At 42.9% G+C, this 21052-nt stretch overlaps 1 protein-coding gene across 4 annotated transcripts in view; it reads right to left on the minus strand.

The window, feature by feature from the left end:
* Window positions 1–4322: 4322 nt before the first annotated feature.
* LOC124045724 (glycogen synthase kinase-3 beta-like) overlaps window positions 4323–21052 on the minus strand; it is a 37042-nt gene continuing 20312 nt past the window's right edge. The window contains exons 3-11 of one of the 4 annotated variants that reach the window (XM_046365283.1): window positions 19126–19209; window positions 11792–11902; window positions 11561–11691; window positions 11305–11411; window positions 10444–10541; window positions 10134–10241; window positions 7725–7911; window positions 7409–7507; window positions 4323–7247 (exon numbers count right to left, since the gene is read on the minus strand). In XM_046365283.1, the coding sequence (XP_046221239.1) occupies window positions 7177–7247; window positions 7409–7507; window positions 7725–7911; window positions 10134–10241; window positions 10444–10541; window positions 11305–11411; window positions 11561–11691; window positions 11792–11902; window positions 19126–19209 (996 nt within the window). In that variant the 3' untranslated portion in view covers window positions 4323–7176. Of the gene's footprint in view, window positions 7248–7408; window positions 7508–7724; window positions 7912–8009; window positions 8135–10133; window positions 10242–10443; window positions 10542–11304; window positions 11412–11560; window positions 11692–11791; window positions 11903–19125; window positions 19210–21052 lie in introns of those variants that run through there. The other 3 variants (XM_046365291.1, XR_006840895.1, XR_006840894.1) reach the window with 3 other exon arrangements.

The raw sequence follows: 21052 nt of genomic DNA on the forward strand, positions 1-21052 counted from the left end.
TAGCACTGGAGTAATATGATCAAATTTTTTGGTTCTAGTCAGGATTCTAGCAGCCGTATTTAGCACTAACTGAAGTTTATTTAGTGCTTTATCCGGGTAGCCGGAAAATAGAGCATTGCAGTAGTCTAACCTAGAAGTGACAAAAGCATGGATTAATTTTTCTGCATCATTTTTGGACAGAAAGTTTCTGATTTTTGCAATGTTACGTAGATGGAAAAAAGCTGTCCTCGAAATGGTCTTGATATGTTCTTCAAAAGAGAGATCAGGGTCCAGAGTAACGCCGAGGTCCTTCACAGTTTTATTTGAGACGACTGTACAACCATTAAGATTAATTGTCAGATTCAACAGAAGATCTCTTTGTTTCTTGGGACCTAGAACAAGCATCTCTGTTTTGTCCGAGTTTAATAGTAGAAAGTTTGCAGCCATCCACTTCCTTATGTCTGAAACACATGCTTCTAGCGAGGGCAATTTTGGTGCTTCACCATGTTTCATTGAAATGTACAGCTGTGTGTCATCCGCATAGCAGTGAAAGTTTACATTATGTTTTCAAATAACATCCCCAAGAGGTAAAATATATAGTGAAAACAATAGTGGTCCTAAAACAGAACCTTGAGGAACACCGAAATGTACAGTTGATTTGTCAGAGGACAAACCATTCACAGAGACAAACTGATATCTTTCCGACAGATAAGACCTAAACCAGGCCAGAACATGTCCGTGTAGACCAATTTGGGTTTCCAATCTCTCCAAAAGAATGTGGTGATCGATGGTATCAAAAGCAGCACTAAGGTCTAGGAGCACGAGGACAGATGCAGATCCTCGGTCCGATGCCATCAAAATGTCATTTACCACCTTCACAAGTGCCGTCTCAGTGCTATGATGGGGTCTAAAACCAGACTGAAGCATTTCGTATACATTGTTTGTCTTCAGGAAGGCAGTGAGTTGCTGCGCAACAGCCTTCTCTAAAATCTTTGAGAGGAATGGAAGATTCGATATAGGCCGATATTTTTTTATATTTTCTGGGTCAAGGTTTGGCTTTTTCAAGAGAGGCTTTATTACTGCCACTTTTAGTGAGTTTGGTACACATCCAGTGGATAGAGAGCCGTTTATTATGTTCAACATAGGAGGGCCAAGCACAGGAAGCAGCTCTTTCAGTAGTTTAGTTGGAATAGGGTCCAGTATACAGCTTGAAGGTTTAGAGGCCATGATTATTTTCATCATTGTGTCAAGAGATATAGTACTAAAACACTTGAGCGTCTCTCTTGATCCTAGGTCCTGGCAGAGTTGTGCAGACTCAGGACAACTGAGGTTTGGAGGAATACGCAGGTTTAAAGAGGAGTCCGTAATTTGCTTTCTAATAATCATAATCTTTTCCTCAAAGAAGTTCATGAATTTATCACTGCTAAAGTGCAAGTCATCCTCTCTTGGGGAATGCTGCTTTTTAGTTAGCTTTGCCACAGTATCAAAAAGGAATTTCGGATTGTTCTTATTTTCCTCAATTAAGTTAGAAAAATAGGACGATCGAGCAGCAGTAAGGGCTCTTCGGTACTGCACGGTACCATCCTTCCAAGCTAGTCTCTCTTTTTTTTACCCCATTCCCACACTTTCTCTTTCTTGTCTATTATTTCAATTTTCTCTATCACCTTACACACCCCATCCTCTCAATTCTCTGTACCGCTTCCCTCGGAACCCTTTTTCACTTTCTTTCTCCCCCTTTTCTCCACCCCCACCCTCTGTCTCCCGCTCTCTCACCCTCCTCACTCTCACCCCTTCCCAAATCTCCCTCTTCCTCTCCTCCCCAGACAGAGTCATGTGTCATAAAGTATTCCATGGATAACGCGCCTACCCACTGGGCACACACTGGTTGAATCAACGTTTTTTCCACTTCATTTCAATAAAATGATGTTGAACCCACATGGTATAGGCATTGAATTGACGTCTGTGACCAGTGGGTAGTGATGCTATGTCTTCATAGTGACCTCCTGTTCCCCTAGCCTGCTGTACCCTAACATTCTGGTGTGTCTGACGGATATGAGGACTGTGAATGAGGAGTATACCAACCAGGTCCTGCAGATTCTGGACATCCAGCCAGACAACTCATTTGACCCAATCATCCTGCAGGTGGTCAGCAAGGACCCCTGAGTCAGCCACACACAGACAGGCATCAGCAGGGATGCCTAAATCACTTTGACAGCTAGCTAAATCCTCCATCCTCAGACTGATATAGGATGGATGCCCAAATAAATGTAACAGGGATCAACAGACACATCTAACCAAGGATCCAAAGATCTGTAAAACTGCCTATGTGGCAAGAATTAAGCTTTTATTTAATTCAAATATATGACTGTTTGTGAAAATGCCCGAAAAAAAGAGCTATGCGTTTCATATTCATTGTGTGCATGCTTGTATGTTTTTTCAATTTTTCTATTAGCCATAATTCAATTACTGGTATGCATTTTGCCAATTCAAAACAATTGTCAAAGACTCATACTTGGTTTTAAAGCACTAATCCAAAATCCTCTTATACAGGAATGCACAAAGGACATTGTTCAGTACATGATGTGTATTCAAAGGGATTTATCTGTGCCCTGTTCCTACAGAATTTAAGGGGTGATTTTGTTTACTATGAAAAACATTTATTGGCTGCTGTAATCTCGTTCCTTAAATCTGGTCAAGTGCCTCCAGAAAGATGAGATCCGCGATAGGCGAAACATCGCCCCAGCGGCACTAGTGTTTTTGTTTTGAAGAAATGAGCATCCAGTATCATAGTAAATTTTTTTTATTGAAGTAACGTATTTGTTGTTGTAATATTGCGAAATGGACGTGGCAGTTTCACCACTATGGATTCCAGTGTTAAATGTGAGATAAAATCACCAGGGGTAGGCAACGCTGGTCCCGGAGTGCTGCATACACTTTATGTTTTTCATTTAACCAACGTGGAACACCAGGTGTGTTGAATTTAGTCAATCATTGAACTGATCAATGAGCTCAGTTGGTCTGGTGTGGTACGTAGACAAAGTCCTGCAGTACCTGCGGCATCCCAGGAACAGGGTTGTCTACCCCTGATCTATTCCATATCAATTGACCCTCATTGCAGAACTGTGTGTGAAAATAATTAGAATCAAAGAGTGATAGAAAATCTTATGTGATGAAGAATGTTACAAATGTAGGTACATGTATTCTGTGAAGGTTGGGTTGTTTTCTTGACAAGAACAGTACAGGTATTCTGTGAAGGTTGGGTTGTGTTTTCTTGACAAGAACAGTACATGGACATGTGTTTGGCTTTGTGAGTGTTGGGTCAATGTTGTTTTCCGTCATAAATGTTTATCTTCCTGTGTGGTGTAATACTAGCTTTCACAGGGCTGCAGTCACACTCATGGCCAGCACTCGCCACCTTGGACCTCCGCCTTGTGACCAGCACTGCCTACTAATTTTTTATTTTTATTTTTTACCTTTATTTAACCAGGCAAGTCAGTTAAGAACACATTCTTATTTTCAATGACGGCCTGGGAACAGTGGGTTAACTGCCTGTTCAGGGGCAGAACGACAGATTTGTACCTTGTCAGCTCGGGGGTTTGAACTCGCAACCTTCCGGTTACTAGTCCAACGCTCTAACCACTAGGCTACGCTGCCGCCCCAAATAACCTCTGGTCTACAGTTCCTCAGGCTGTCCTTCTATTCGGGTATAGTAACTGAAATGTACTGATTGTGACAATTTTTCAATGAAAGTCATCCGTTAGTAGATGATGGACAACCCAGATGAGTATCTGTCAAAAAACACACAAGATGTCTGGAAGACAGTTGAGACGAGTAGAACTTTTGACCGACAAAAATGCATTTGCGTTTGAATGTCTGTGTGGCCTTAGCCTTACGCTCTTTTGTTGGAAAGCTGTTATATGTAAAACAAATGTGACCAAAAATGAATTTTATATTTAAATTGTCATATCAACCTGAAATGCTCTATTGTATCTAACCCTCAAATAAAGAGCAAGTTTGACTATCTCAGAAGTGTAGAATGTGTGGCTGGATCAAGTGGATGGGAAGTGATGTACTGGGCTATTGGTCATTATAGCCTGCTGTTCTACTGAACATACTTGTTTCTATAGCATACATCACAACAGGGCATTGCCACTGGATCAAACACACACACACACACACACACACACACACACACACACACACACACACACACACACACACACACACACACACACACACACACACACACACACACACACACACACACACACACACACACACACACACACACACACACACACACACAGTGAGAGAACAAACGGACAGAGGCAAAGACTAGTTCATTTCCAGGCTATCCTACTCTTTATTTAATGCAAATGACAGTACCAGGGAACTATTCCTCAGGGCACGCAAGGGAAAGTATTTACAGGGGTGAACATTTAGCATACCTTCACAGAATAAAAACAAACATTTCAAAATGAAATAAAAATGTCAGTCACAAACAGAGGCATTCAAGTAGTACTAGTAGTATTGTTATACAGGGCTTTTATCTTTAATTTTTTTCTTTAAATCCAGATAGCATATTCTTCTGCCACAAGAGTGTGTGCGAAGCCATAGTCTGTATATTTTATAGTCCACTATCCTTGTTCTTTTTTGGTAACTGTTTGAAAATGTTTTGGTGTGATTTGACATGGTTCACTCTGGTTGAACTGGAGTTGGGGGAGTGGTCACAGACCTGGTGATGGGATAGATAGCAACGCGTCAATGAAAGCAAATATTACAGCAAGCGGGACGGGTGTGAGGCATGACAAACCCCTTGGGTGATACTGAATATCTCTCAGACGGTGGGAGGGAGGAAAGGAGGTAAGGAAAAGAGAATGTACTGCATTTCATCTGAGAATGGCTTGTCACAAAATCAATATCATCAATTGGCTTAATGGCTTTGATACCAGAAGCAACATTTTGACTGAATACATACTGTACTCTAATGTATATGACACTGTTGACCTAAAAAGGCAATCATCATACCCATACTTAAACCCTGGATATAGTGTGCGTGTGTGTAAAATATTTGTGCATCCTAGTGAAATCATAAAAAAACATTGAACTCAAGCAAACTTTGCTTCAAATCAGGTCAATAATCTCAAACAATATATGTATGTTTTTATAGATTTGTCATAACCTTAACATAGGGAAAACAGAGGATGAATAAGACATGTTGACACCAAGGAGAATGTGTACATACAGAGAAAGAGAAAATGCTAAAGTTGATCTAACATTGGTACAACGCTAGACTGAAACTGAGCTCAGAGGGGGGCAGCAAGTCATTAAACGGCACCTAAGAGGGATGCAAGGTCATGTTGTGGAAGGGGGTAGGAAGTGAGGGGGCAAGGCGAAGGTGTATGAAAGCAAAGGCACTCCAAACTATAGATACACTATACATGACTAGTTATTGTTACAATAATACACTTGTTATCTACTGTACTGTACAGGTAAAGGTTGAACTATACGGCTAGATATAGCATCATTATCATCTACAATCTCCAACATATTGCCCTGATTTTTTCTTATTTTCATTTCTTTTCTCCCCCATATCTTTTTTTGCTCATAAACAGTACATGGGTCTGCATATATACACATACCACGATCACAACATAAAATACAACATACATAAGTCAGGATTTGGTGAGGAGCATATGAACTGTACATATACACATTGTGTAGTTGTGTTGTCATATTGAACCTGTGTGAATATGTTTGGGTAAGTAAGACGCTCGACTCAGAGCCTGTACCAGTGAGGTGGTTGTGTGGTCCTGGTGGAGAGATGCAGAGAAAGAGATGAACGCTAGACTAACGTTAAATTAACGTTGGACCAACAGATTAATATTAGACAAACACTGAGTCAGTGGTCACAATAAGAGAGAGCCAGGAGTGACAGAGGCCTAGATAAGAACACCAGAAACCATGTCTGAAATTCCAAATCAAGTGCCTAGAGGGTAGACGCTAGCTGTTGATCTGGAGTTTGGCACATGAGTTGAAGGAAAAGTATACATGACTTTAAAATGTCTTCATGTAAAGACAGAGCAGGTGTGGGGGAGGCATCCCCTAGAAACTGACAGCACTACTACACAGTGACATGATCAATGGAGATAGAAAGTTAAGGAATAGAGAAACACGTAGTCTGGTCTACAGCCTTAACATACCAATGATGACACACAGGGAAATAGTAAAGGGACTGCTGAAAAAAAGCCTCTTTTTCCAGCAATAGAAATCCCACCACCTTGCCTCTTCATGTCTTTAGGCAGCAGCAAATATTGCCCCTGCTCTGTGAGCCAACAACTTACTGTTATGGATTCTGAGCCATTGAAGTTTCATATATCTATATATATTTTTGTACATAATGCAACATAATATATAAACTGTGTGTATATATATATATAACACAAGCACACAGAACCAGACATGTCACGCATATCAATCTAAATGATCCCACCCAACCCGAGCCCAGAGAATATAAAACAAAAATAAAAACAGAATAGAACTGTTCGCTAACCGTTTCAAAATAACCCAGAGCAAACCTCTGACATCCGTGTCCACATATATCAGGACCTTCATGCATGGGGTGTGTTTGTAAGAATGTTAAGTGTGTGTGTCTTATGCCTAATTAGCAGAAGTATGGAGGTCAATGCAGCGGTAAAAGGTGAAAGGTCACTCTAGGCACTCCTAACCTTACTCAGGCCATGCACTACAGGAGGAGGAGCCAGGGTAGACATCCCAAGCAGGGGGTCAGACGTAAGTGATGAGAACATGAAGGGGTGGGTTATGGAGAGGGCATGAGGAAGGGACTGATCCCTCGTGTGAATGAGCGTGTGTGTGTGTGTGTGTGTGGGGTGAGCTTCATTGTGGACAGGGAAGAGGAGGGTGTGGGGTCAGCTAACTACTTTGATACGTAGGATTGTCCTCTTGGAAACATTAGCAGGCTAGTATTGTGTATATAGGGTATGTTTATATATGAATACTCTTATATTTCATCAGCCTCCCCTGTCCCCCACCACTCCTTCCTTCTAACAGACAATAAAGATGTCCACAGTGGAGTAGTATGGGTGACTTGGAGTTGTTGTTGTAGTTGTCATCTGCTTTAAACCCTGCCATGTCATCATCCCTCCACTGGCATCACCCCTGGCTGGGGTGGGGGGTTCAGGAGGTGGAGTTGGAGGCGGAGGCGGAGGCAGTAATAGTGTTAGGGCTGCGATCTGTGCTGTTACCATCTAGGGATGAGGACAGGAGAGACAAAGATTGTTCACTAATTTACACATCCATTTATATGTTTATCAATGATAAAACAGGTGTTTTAATAAGAAATGTTCCTGAGAGAGAAAATAAAGGGAAGATGGAGAGGGATGGAGGAATGAAGAAGTGTGGGTCTGACCTGTGGTGGCGTTGGCGTTGGATGGGGTGGTGGCGGCGGCCTGAGTGCGGGCGTGGGCGGGGATTAGGATGTTGGCCAGCGAGGGATTACTGGACAGCTCTGTGAGAGAAACAGGATACACCAGATCACAGCAGATTACACCCACCACAGGTTAATACATCAAAACACACAGATGACAGCAGGTAGCATTAGTACAGAGACCTCATCATTATACATAAAGGAGAAGTGTCTTTCAGTCAACTCAAACACTAAAACAAGTCTCTCTGTACCAATGAAACTGGGAGAAAAGAAAGGTAAAAAACAGAGAGTGCAGTACCATGCGTGGTGAAGTTGAAGAGGGAGGGTTTTTCTCGCCCGTTGGGCAGCTTGACGTTGGGGTCCCTCAGCTCGTCGAAGAAGGAGTGTGCACACGCCTCCAGGGGGGTGAAGCGCGAGGTGGGCGTGTACTCCAGCAGCCGAGAACACAGGGCGATGGCCTCCGGTGGCGTCCGGGGCCGGAACACCTAGCAACCAATCACACGCAAGGACAAGAGTCAAGGAGCCAATCACAAATACAAGAAAATCAGTTAACCACTCAATTGAAAGATAGTATCATGCACACAAAGATGTATGTTGATAGCAGATGATCCACAGATGTATGTTGATAGCAGATGATCCACAGATGTATGTTGATAGCAGATGATCCACAGATGTATGTTGATAGCAGATGTGAGAGAGGTGTGAAGACTATGGATTTCAGTTATCAATTTATACGTTTCTGCTTATTGATATGAAATGGAGAATGTCATTATTACTTCCTATCTTACAGATATTATCTTAACTGACTGAGGTCATCACAAAGGTGAGGGTGGTGTACATAAATATAGTATAAACTTAACTATTGGGGTTAGTACGCTTGGATAAATTATATTGAAATAGTTTGTCCATAAATTGTCCTTTATATTTTTCCAGTTCAAGTGTAAATGGCCCAGCCCTACAGCGGCAGGGTAGGAGACTCTAGTTCAGCACAGAGACAGCTTTTCCCCCTGAAGCCATAAGAGTCCTGAACGTCTAATCAAATGACTACCCAGACTAATTCCGTTGCCCCCTCTTCTACGCTGCTGCTACTCTCTGTTAGTATCTATGCATAGTCACTTTAATAACTCTGCCTACATGTACATATTACCTCAATTACCTCGACATCAGTGCCCCCCGCACATTGACTCTGTACCCCATGTATATAGCCCCGCTACTGTTATTTTACTGCTGCTCTTAAATTATTTGTTATTTTTTATCTCTGACTTTTTTTTAGGTATTTTCTTAAAACTGCATTGTTGGTTAAGGGCTTGTAAGTAAGCATTTCACTGTAAGGTCTGTTGTATTCGGCACGTGACTAATACAATTTGATTTGAGACTGGGTGGCTAGGGGGCTGCAGTACTAAAGAACAACCACAAGGTGGAGTCTGGAACGCCACCATGAGGACCTGCTCTAAAACACTGCCTGCTTATTGGCTAAGGGGTTATCCAATGCTGGAGCAGTGGGCAGGGCCGGGCCCTGTTCAAATAATGTGCAATGTCCTCTTTCCTTACTCCCTTTGTTGAATTTATCACTGACCTGACCAGGGCCCGTTTTCCCAATAGTGATGGAACTTGGCTCACAAGTGTTTTAACGATGCATCTTTCCTACAACAGATGATGTAACATGCGTTTCCCAAAACACCACGCATAGAGAACGATCGCTAAGTACGTTGTTGGAGCATATGTCGATACTGTAGGATCAGTTTTTACATGTAAATCATTCTTTAACATTATAAATATTTCACAATACTGACGACGAATCAGCTCATAGAGAGATATTAAAACCTACGGCTGCAAATCGAAGACAGCTTATTCTAATGCTTACCCAATAAAAATGCACCAAATCGGCACATCATTGCCCACCTTAGGCTACACATCATGAAATATATTAAGATAAATTACAGACAGTAACCTACACATAGCAATGAATTGAGCATGAAATGTACATTATTTCAATATGATTGAAATAGGCCTATAGCCTACTGTTTATATTTGAATGCAGTCATTCATTTGAAGCATCTTTTTATACGTTGCTTGTTTGTATCAATTGCAAAGACATTGGTAACTTTGTATTCGTAATCAACTTTGTTCTGCAGTTATCGGTGGCCACGGAGAGACGATAAACCATGTGATTCTATGTTTAGCAGAGATCTTCTGTGTGTAAAGTGATGCGGGAGGGCAAAAAGCCTCTAACAACACACTTGGCTGTTCTACGAGTGGTCTGAGGCATGCGTTAGATTACGAGCGTTTTCAAGTGCAACGTTAATAACAGTGGTTTTGGTAAACAGCTCTGAGATTTAACGATGCTCCTACGAAGGTTCTAACGATGAACTTAGCCTTAAGATGCTTTTGGGAAACCGGGCCCCGATGACTTCTTCATGTGCCCTTGCAAATTAGAAAGAACCTGATGGTTGTAAGCAATTAGGTAGAAACCCCAGCTAGCCTACTGGATAGATGGAGTTGTTACCATATTGCTTACACCTATCCAATCCTTACAGATCTAGGTGGGGCCCATCATGAAGTTCCTAGGTGGATTGATTTTCATAATTGGGGGATACAGATTTAATGGGATGGCAGAGATGAATGCCTGGCAGGCTGACGAGGCGAGCACAGATAAATGATGCTAGGGGAGGGAGTGGATTGTAGAGTAGTAAAATAGTTCCTGTACCTGTTGACTCACCTTAGTCCATGCGTGTGCCTTAATCTGGGGGAACTTGAACTCAGTGTAGTTGGGGTTCATCTCTCGGATCTGCTCCCGTGTAGGGGTCCCCAGAACCTATAGCACAGAGACAGCAGAGGAGAAGAGGTGGAGACAGGGGGAGGAAGAGACAAGGGAGGGAGAGAAGATGACAGAGAGCGTGAGCCGTGTAGAGGGTCAATTGCGAACAATAGGGAGAGAGCGAGAGAGACAACTTTCATTCGATGAAAGAGAGAGAATTTGGTGGCAAACACCAGAACTGACAGGCAGGTTTCAGTACCTTGATGATCTCCACCAGCTGATCCACTCCACTGTCGCCGGGGAAGATTGGTTGCCCTAGCAACAGCTCTGCTAGCACACAACCAGCTGACCACACATCTGTATAGGGGGCGGAGCATAAACAGGAAGATGTTGTGATTTGCATACTTGCTCTAGAGGCTCTAGAGGTGTAATTATATTAATTTAAATGGGGGTTTAGCAGGGGCGACAGGGTAGCCTAGTGGTTAGAGCGTTGTACTAGGAAGGTTGCAAGTTCAAACCCCCGAGCTGACAAGGTACAAATCTGTCGTTCTGCCCCTGAACAGGCAGTTAACCCACAGTTCCTAGGCCGTCATTGAAAATAAGAATTTGTTCTTAACTGACTTGCCTGGTTAAATAAAGGTTAAACAAAATAAAATAAGGGGGTTTAGCAGTTAGCCTACCTATGCTAGAGGTGTAATTATATTAATTTAAATGGGGGTTTAGCAGTTAGCCTACCTATGCTAGAGGTGTAATTATATTAATTTAAATGGGGGTTTAGCAGTTAGCCTACCTATGCTAGAGGTGTAATTATATTAATTTAAATGGGGGTTTAGCAGTTAGCCTACCTATGCTAGAGGTGTAATTATATTAATTTAAATGGGGGTTTAGCAGTTAGCCTACCTATGCTAGAGGTGTAATTATATTAATTTAAATGGGGGTTTAGCAGTTAGCCTACCTATGCTAGAGGTGTAATTATATTAATTTAAATGGGGGTTTAGCAGTTAGCCTACCTATGCTAGAGGTGTAATTATATTAATTTAAATGGGGGTTTAGCAGTTAGCCTACCTATGCTAGAGGTGTAATTATATTAATTTAAATGAGGGTTTAGCAGTTAGCCTACCTATGCTAGAGGTGTAGTCGGTGGCACCAAAGATGAGCTCGGGGGCTCTGTAGTAGCGAGAGCAGATGTAGGACACGTTGGGCTCTCCGCGTACCAGCTGCTTAGCGCTGGAGACAACATCAGCACAACATACTGTCAGTCACACACTCTTCATCATCATACTCATCAATATCGTCACCATGTTATGACCATCACTGTCATAATCATCATCAAAGCTAATGAGAACTGCAGATTCTTTCACATAGTTTAAACTGACCTGCCGAAGTCACAGAGTTTGAGCACGGCCGTCTCGGGGTCCAGAAGCAGGTTCTGGGGTTTGATGTCCCGATGGCAGATCCCAAATGAGTGGATGTAGGCCAGACTCCTGAACAACTGGTACATATATAACTACAACAGACACACAGGAGAACATGCACACATTAGAAATGGAGAGCAGAGGACAAGGACACATTTGATGGAAACAGTGTGCACTCGCGCACACAGGTACCTTAACATAGACCATGGGTAGGGTCTGTTTGGCTCGGCTGTAGTGTCTGGCCACTCTGTAGACCGTCTCAGGAACATAGTCCAGTACCAGGTTCAGATACACCTCATCCTTCTGTAACACAGAAGCAGAGAGGGGGGTTAGGCAACACACACGCACAATGTAACTATTGTTTGACTATCAGTGACGCTCTCTCTCGTTCACTGCTGCAGACAGTGATGTCATTTCCTGCCGAGGGCACCAGGGGGATGGACGCTGCACCCCACCCCTATAGCAAGCCTACCACTCAATCCCTCTTCCTCTGATCTGATTGGTGGAGGTCAGTCTGCCATGAGATCCCATGCCAGCCGTTCCTCATCTCTGATCTCAGACTTCATCCCATACTGCCCCTGAAGGTGTCCAGAATGACGGCAGAGCGAAGCGGCAGGTCTATGAGTACCATGTAACCCAACTCAACTTTCCACTTCACTCATCTTCCACTCCTCCACTACTTTCTCCCGCTTCCTCGCTCTCTCACCTACTAGACTCCTCTCCCTGTTCCATCTGTTAGCAGAGCCAGTCAGCAAACTAACCAGAGGAGACAGATTGTAGCGTGAGAAGCTAGCTGGCTGTTCATGTGAGCTAGTGTTATCATGGAGTCTGAAGAGACTGCCAATCTGACACAATTATGTCTACTAGAATGGATCTGTCTGGACTGACCCTTTTCTCTTTCTCACACATACAGTCGCACGCACGCACACCCCCCCAAGACATGGCATCCAGTCTGACAATAAATGTTTTTTACAGGCTAAGGTGATGGTGCTCACACCTCAACATAATTTACAGAGAGAAAAGGATTTACAGAGAGAAAGAAAGAGAGGCATAGCACAGAGAGAGCCCAGAGAGAGAGAGGGAGCACTAGCACTCATTTCAGAATAATTCACACTACAAGTCTGTACATATTCAACTAGGAAGATTAGAGCACTGTTAAAAAGCATGAGCCTGGAATCCTGTCAAAGACATATAAAGATATTAGCATTGCCATCTGGTTTGGGCTTAGTGGGACTATAATTTGTTTTCAACAGGACAATGAACCAACACACCTCCAGGCTGTGTAAGGGCTATTTGACCAAGAGTGATGGAGTGCTGCATCAGATGACCTGGCCTCCACAATCCCCTGATCTCAACCAAATTGAGATGGTTTGGGATGAATCGGGTTTGCAGAGCGAGGGAAAAGCAGCCAACAAGTGCTCAGCATATGTGGGAACTCCTGGTTGAGAGAATACTGGTTGAGAGAATGCCAAGGTTGTGCAAAGCTGTCATCAAGGCAAAGGTGGCTACTATGAAGAATCTCAAATATTGTAATGTTGGGGCAGTGAGTAGGAAGCAGGTGCAGAGGAAACATTTTAATAAAACAACAAAACCAAGACACTAACATAAGGCAGTACGGCGGTACACAAGAACAATACCAACTGCTGAGTGAACCTGGGAGAGTGACATATAAAGGGGAGGAAATGATTATGGTAATGGGGTCCCGGTGTGAATCATAATGACTAACAGGTGCGCGTAATGATGAATGCCAGGTGTGCATAATCGTACGCCGGAGGGGAGGAGCAGACGTGACCAATATAAAGTATATTTTGATGTGTGTAACACTTTTTTGGTTACTACATGATTCAATGTGTTATTTCATCGTGTTGATGTCTTCACTATTATCTACAAGTAAAATAGTACAAATAAAATAGTAAAATAAATAAAGCCCTTGAATGAGTAGGCGTTCTAAAACTTTTGACCGGTAGTGTAGATGAACAAATAAATTGTGGGTGTGTCAAGGCTTGGCCCCTCATTGGCCAATCAGAACGTGCGCCATGGCTAAATATATGGTTGCTTCAAGTTGTGTATTTACAGTGTTTTATGTACTGCCTTGGAATCAACTCCAATGTTAGTCCATTATAGTTTGTTAAACAGCATACAGACACAAAATAACTAAAGGTAGACCTATCCCAACTTTGCTAAATATGTTAACATGAACCTGTTTGCGTTTTAAAAATATGAAACGGAAAACAAACATTTATTATAGGAAAATAACTTCTAAAAGCCAGGTTCACCAAGGTTCTCATGGAGAGATGTAACCTACATAATGGAGGAGTTATGTACGTACAAGGCATGGCTAAAATAATGCAGGCCCGCCTACAATACATAAAAAGGGGAACGTCAGCTCACTGTTTTGCTCCTCTCAAACTTGATCTTTTAATACAACTTTGGTGATTAACAATTATTTCCAAGCGGTATCACAAGCCAAACACGCTAGTGATTAGAGCGTTGGGCCAGTGACCGAAAGGTTTCTGGATCAAATCCCCAAGCAGACAAGGCTATGCTTGTTTTTTAATCAAATAAAGCAAAATGGGGAAAAAACATTAAATGTTTCATGAAGTATACAGGCACCGAAACCACATCTTGTTCCATGTGCATATGGGCAGTGTGCGTCACACATTTCCGCTGTCAAAATTCATGCCATTACCAACTGCGTTACTGCTAAAATCCGCTTTGGTTGGTTTAAATACCCCTGCCAGCGCTGCCTGAAATTAGCACTTTGGCTCATGTTTTTAAGGACACACTTCAAATATATCCACCCCTCCCATCTGAGCACAAGCTTGCTGATATTAAACAGTGAAATTGAGGAACCTGGCGTTATGGCTGGAAAATGCCAGTGCGGAAGTTTTTACATGACGAAATTGCAAACTAACGTGCGTTTGACACTAGCGCCACCTTAACGCCAGCCAAAAATAGAGCCCTTGAACTGTGTTTGAGGTGTGTTGTGTACGTGAGTGAACCAGAGAAGTGTTCAATCAGTCCAGATTCCAGACCTTGCATAACCCCACATAAACCTAACAGTGCTACTGCTAACAGCGCTACTGCTAACAGCAAATGCTACTGCTGCTTTAAAACACTACTGCTGCTACTACTAACACTACTGTTACATCTAGTGCTACTGCTGCTACTAATACTATATCTAGTGCTACTGCTGCTACTAATACTACTGCTGCTATTAATACTACTAATACTATTAATTGTACTGCTGCTATTAATACAACTGCTCCTAACACTAGTTCAGCTACTAATACTAGTGCTACAGCTAGCACTACTGTTGCTATTAATACTACTGCTGCTACTACTAACACTACTACTGCTGCTACTACTAACACTACTACTGCTGCTACTACTAACACTACTACTGCTGCTACTACTAACACTACTACTGCTGCTACTACTAACACTACTGCTGCTGCTACTACTAACACTACTACTGCTGCTACTACTAACACTACTACTGCTGCTACTACTAACACTACTACTGCTGCTACTACTAACACTACTACTGCTGCTACTACTAACACTACTACTGCTGCTACTACTAACACTACTGCTGCTGCTACTACTAACACTACTGCTGCTGCTACTAACACTACTGCTGCTACTACTAACACTACTGCTGCTACTACTAACACTACTGCTGCTACTACTAACACTACTGCTGCTGCTACTACTAACACTACTACTGCTGCTACTAACACTACTGCTGCTACTACTAACACTACTGCTGCTACTACTAACAATACTGCTGCTACTACTAACACTACTGCTGCTGCTAACACTACTGCTGCTACTACTAACACTACTACTGCTGCTACTAACACTACTACTGCTGCTACTACTAACACTACTGCTGCTACTACTAACACTACTGCTGCTGCTACTACTAACACTACTGCTGCTACTACTAACACTACTGCTGCTACTACTAACACTACTGCTGCTACTACTAACACTACTGCTGCTACTAAGTACTATTGCCAAAGCTAGCGCTACTGCTACAACTAACACTACTGCTGCTGCTACTAACACTACTACTGCTGCTACTACTAACACTACTACTGCTGCTACTACTAACACTACTACTGCTGCTACTACTAACACTACTACTGCTGCTACTACTAACACTACTACTGCTGCTACTACTAACACTACTGCTGCTACTACTAACACTACTGCTGCTACTACTAACACTACTGCTGCTACTAACACTACTGCTGCTACTAATTACTATTGCCAAAGCTAGCGCTACTGCTACTACTAACACTACTGCTGCTACTACTAACACTACTACTGCTGCTACTAACACTACTGCTGCTACTACTAACACTACTGCTGCTACTAATTACTATTGCCAAAGCTAGCGCTACTGCTACTACTAACACTACTGCTGCTACTACTAACACTACTGCTGCTACTACTAACACTACTGCTGCTACTACTAACACTACTACTGCTGCTACTACTAACACTACTGCTGCTACTACTAACACTACTACTGCTGCTACTACTAACACTACTGCTGCTACTACTAACACTACTACTGCTGCTACTACTAACACTACTGCTGCTACTACTAACACTACTACTGCTGCTACTACTAACACTACTGCTGCTACTACTAACACTACTGCTGCTACTAATTACTATTGCCAAAGCTAGCGCTACTGCTACTACTAAAACTACTGCTAACAGCTAACTCTACTGTTCCTACTACTGCTTCTACTAACACTACTGCTTCTACTAACACTACCGCTGCTACTAATACTACTGCGACATCTAGTGCTACTGCTGCTACTAATACTACTGCTGCTATTAATACTACTAATACTATTAATTTTACTGCTGCTATTAATACAACTGCTCCTAACACTAGTTCAGCTACTAATACTAGTGCTACAGCTAGCACTACTGCTGCTATTAATACTACTGCTGCTACTAACACTACTGCTACATCTAGTGCTACTGCTGCTACTAATACTACTGCTGCTACTAATACTACTGCTACTAACACTACTGCTACATCTAGTGCTACTGCTGCTACTAATACTACTGCTGCTATTAATACTACTGCTGCTATTAATACTACTGCTGCTACTACTAACACTACTGCTACATCTAGTGCTACTGCTGCTACTAATACTACTGCTGCTATTAATACTACTGCTGCTACTACTAACACTACATCTAGTGCTACTGCTGCTATTAATACTACTGCTGCTACTAATACTATTAATTGTACTGCTGCTATTAATACAATTGCTGCTACTAACACTACCGCTGCTACTAATACTATTGCTACAGCTAGCACTACTGGGGAGGCAGGTAGCCTAGTGGTTAGAGTGTTGGGCAAGTAACCGAAAGGTTGCTGGATTGAATCCCTGAGCTAAAAATATGTCGTTTTGCAACCTGAACAAGGAAGTTAACCCACTATTCCCCAGTAGGCCGTCATTGTAAATAAGAATTTGTTTTTAACTGACTTTCCTAGATAAATGTTAAATAAAACTATACTGCTGCTACTAATACTACTGCTAACAGCTAAAGTTACTGCTACTACTAATACTTTTGCTACAGCTAGTGCTACTGCTGATACTAATACTATTGCTAACAGCTAACGCTACTGCTGTTACTAACACTATATCTACTGCTTGCACTATGCTACTGCTAACTGATAAAGGAATGTATATGTTTAAAGTAATGATTAAAGAATTCCACCCTGAAATCATAGAATTATATGAAATGTGTTAGAGTCATAATTTAATAATGTGTGTGACTAGACCATTGTGTTACTATTTTGCAATATGAGCTGGGTAGAGTTGAGACATTCAAGGCCAACTGAACTGTCGACTTGTGACAACAGGAAAGAGGGCCCTTCCAAGGCCCCTCTAATCTAGGGAGGAGAGGAATGGCTAGAAACTGCCAGGCTGGTAGAAAAGTGATAAACTGTGTGTGTGTAGGTGGGAGTTATACAATTACTGTTTGCATTTTTGACTTCAGAGTACTCTCTGAATAAAGAACTAACCTTTTGCAGAATTCTGAGACTTTGTCAAATTCTTCTATTAACCAGGGCCTTACAACCTCTGGGGAATTGGTCAAAGCTATAAAATAGTTGTTAGAACATTGGGATAACAATTCTCATGACAACTTGGTCCTTTGAGCCAGATTTCAATACCTGCCTCTGTCATCCCAAGGAACTGCTGAAAACAGTGCACGGGCGGATCAGAGATCCGTAAGATAAAGACCTGATCTCTGAAATTGAGGGTCCATTTCAGGCCGGTGGCGAAATGGTACACGACAGAGGCGGTGACAAGATCCAACCTACATTGAAATCTCAGCTGCAAGATAAGGTCAGTAATCTTTATTCATTAGTTTGGGGTTGAATTCTGAACTTATTAAAAATTGACTTAGAATGGACTGGATTAAATTCCTATAAAGCATAAATGTGAGGGAGGATTTTAACTGTAAACCTAACAGTAAGTAAGATTTGTATCGGGTATCCCCAACCGAATCACCCTATGCCAGATATCCACAATTAGAACAGAGAGGAATAAGGGGGTAGGAGGAAATGAGAGGAGATGGAGAAGAGAGACGAGAAGAGTGAGGCTCACAAGCGGGCCCCTAGCAGCTGGTGTTTCCTAAAATTAGCAGGTGGCCTTTAGTCAGGCAACCCCCCTGCTCCGTGCATTCTCCCCTCTCCCCCAGCATCTCTCCCTAATCCTCACGCATGGGCACCCCAACTCCAGTCCAGACTAGGTTTCCTAGGTGGGAGGATCCATTACCCCATTGTCATGGACCTGATTCTGTGAGTGCTGCATATGTGCACCCTGACAAATTGGACACACAAGTGCGGTCTATATTTGTCAGTGCTCTCCCTATCACCATGCGAATGACAGTTTATACGAACTCAACCATTCATGGGTTATGAATACTCAGAGAAGGAATACTCAGAAGGAACAGGACATTCAGCCATACGGATAAACAGACAGTGATATAGACGGACAGGCAGAGACACGCAGACAGACAGGCAGAGACACGCAGACAGACAGGCAGAGACACGCAGACAGACAGGCAGAGACACGCAGACAGACAGGCAGAGACACGCAGACAGACAGGCAGAGACACGCAGACAGACAGGCAGAGACACACAGACAGACAGGCAGAGACACGCAGACAGACAGGCAGAGACACACAGACAGACAGGCAGAGACACACAGACAGACAGGCAGAGACACACAGACAGACAGGCAGAGACACACAGACAGACAGGCAGAGGGACACAGACAGACAGGCAGAGGGACACAGACAGGCAGGCAGAGGGACACAGACAGACAGGCAGAGGGACACAGACAGACAGGCAGAGGGACACAGACAGACAGGCAGAGGGACACAGACCGACAGGCAGAGGGACACAGACAGGCAGGCAGAGGGACACAGACAGGCAGAGGGACACAGACAGGCAGAGGGACACAGACAGGCAGAGGGACCTTGTCTCCGCTGGAGTAGAAGAAGTAGCGCAGGCGAACGATGTTGCAGTGGTCCAGCTTCCTCATGATCTGCAGCTCGCGGTTCTGTCGGGGAGAGAGACAGACAGATGTCAGTCAATACTACCTTACTGTTTCAACAGGATACAGCATGAGAAGTACAACACCGAGGTCTACAGCAGATAGAGAGTCAGGTTAGACTACAGAAACACAGCAGAGATTTGACTCCCATCAATATACGATAATTACTGGCCCTCAATCTGGAGAACTCCAGGTCAAACAGGCCAAAAGAAGGAGTAGCCACCCACAGAGGATGAGTAGCCACCCACAGAGGATGAGTAGCCACAGCTCTGATCCACAGTGGAATGCAGAGAGGGAGAAAGCGGAAAAGACAGAAGTGTTCAACAGAACTACAGAAATGTCCCTGGGATACGCAGACATTTGAGGGTGACTGGGAGTGGAGGTTGGGAATGACTTGGATCCTGTAACTAAGGAAGAACAGGACCACTGAGAGGGCAGTACACTGACAGACACAAAACCATCTTATATTCTGACAAACACAAACTACCTGCATAGAGTGCATAGGGTACATAGGACGCATAGGGTGCATATGGTACACTGGGTGCATAGGGTGCATATGATACATATGGTACATATTGTACATACGGTGCATATGGTACTGTATGGATAGACACGTATGAGCAATGTTAGCCTACTACTTTAATCTCATCTACCATTGAGACACCCCCTCAACTAGCCAGTGACATCACCATCCTCCAATGTGGTTTCCTGTTTATCACAGAGACAGGCCAGCAGACAAGCATGCATTGCAAACAGGCAACGCCCTCTTTCCCAGCGCTAGGGAGAGGAAAGGACGGTAGGGCCATATGGAGCAGAGCAGAGCAGAAGATGGCACTGCAGTCATTACTGCTGACCTGTCATATACTGCACTGGGACAGAGACATGGTGAGGATAGAGACAGAGACTGGTAAACCACAGTGACATCATGACACACAATCAACATGGAAGTTGTCATACAGACAGTGACACTAACAGGATGGTAAAGCAGAGTACACACACATCAGAACAACCTACAAACACACGCACTAGGGATGGGCATGAGTAATCAAGTACTTGAACGGACGTCGAAACTTTATCTTTATCCAGAGATAAAAACATTTTCAAATACTGTAAAACTATTTGGTGGAATGTGCTTTGTGCCTGCCCGAACGGGCAACTGAAATGTCTTGAAGACAACACTAATTTGTTTTGACACGAGTGTTCCATTTGTACATGTACATTGGCAGGGCACAACAAAAAAAATCAACCAAGCCAAGCATCACAGTTCTTCGACCTAAATTCCCTTTCATGTCTCACTTATTTGTGTTCCGACCACTCCCTTTATACACGTATGCTGCTGAGTGTGCACGCAAGCTCCCATAGGCCTACAGAAATAAATGCCTATTCAAAAAACCTAACTGATGTTAAATAAAATAAAACAGTTTTATCACACATTCAAAATGGACTGGTTGATTGAAGTAGGAAAGCATGTGTTCCAACAATGAGCTGCAGTTTTGGAATAATTGCATCCTGTCTATTTTCTGCTTAAAGGGATACTTAGAGATTTTGGCAATGTCGCCCTTTATCTACTTCCCCAGAGTCAGATGAACTTGTGGATAACATTTTTATGTCTTTGCGTGCATTTTTAAGGAAGTTGCTAACTAGCGCTAACACAATTGCTAACTAGCACTGGCGCAATGACTGGAAGTCTATGGGTATCTGCAAGCTAGTTATCATTGGCTCGCGAAACTACCGCTAACTTCCTTCATACTGGATGCAGACATAAAAATGCTATCCACAAGTTACCCTGATTCTGGGGAAGTAGATAAAGGGCCCCACTGCCAAAATCCCAAAGTATCCCTTTAAGCTA

This window comes from Oncorhynchus gorbuscha, linkage group LG01 (assembly GCF_021184085.1).
Source record: "Oncorhynchus gorbuscha isolate QuinsamMale2020 ecotype Even-year linkage group LG01, OgorEven_v1.0, whole genome shotgun sequence".
Taxonomy (NCBI): Eukaryota; Metazoa; Chordata; class Actinopteri; order Salmoniformes; family Salmonidae; genus Oncorhynchus; species Oncorhynchus gorbuscha.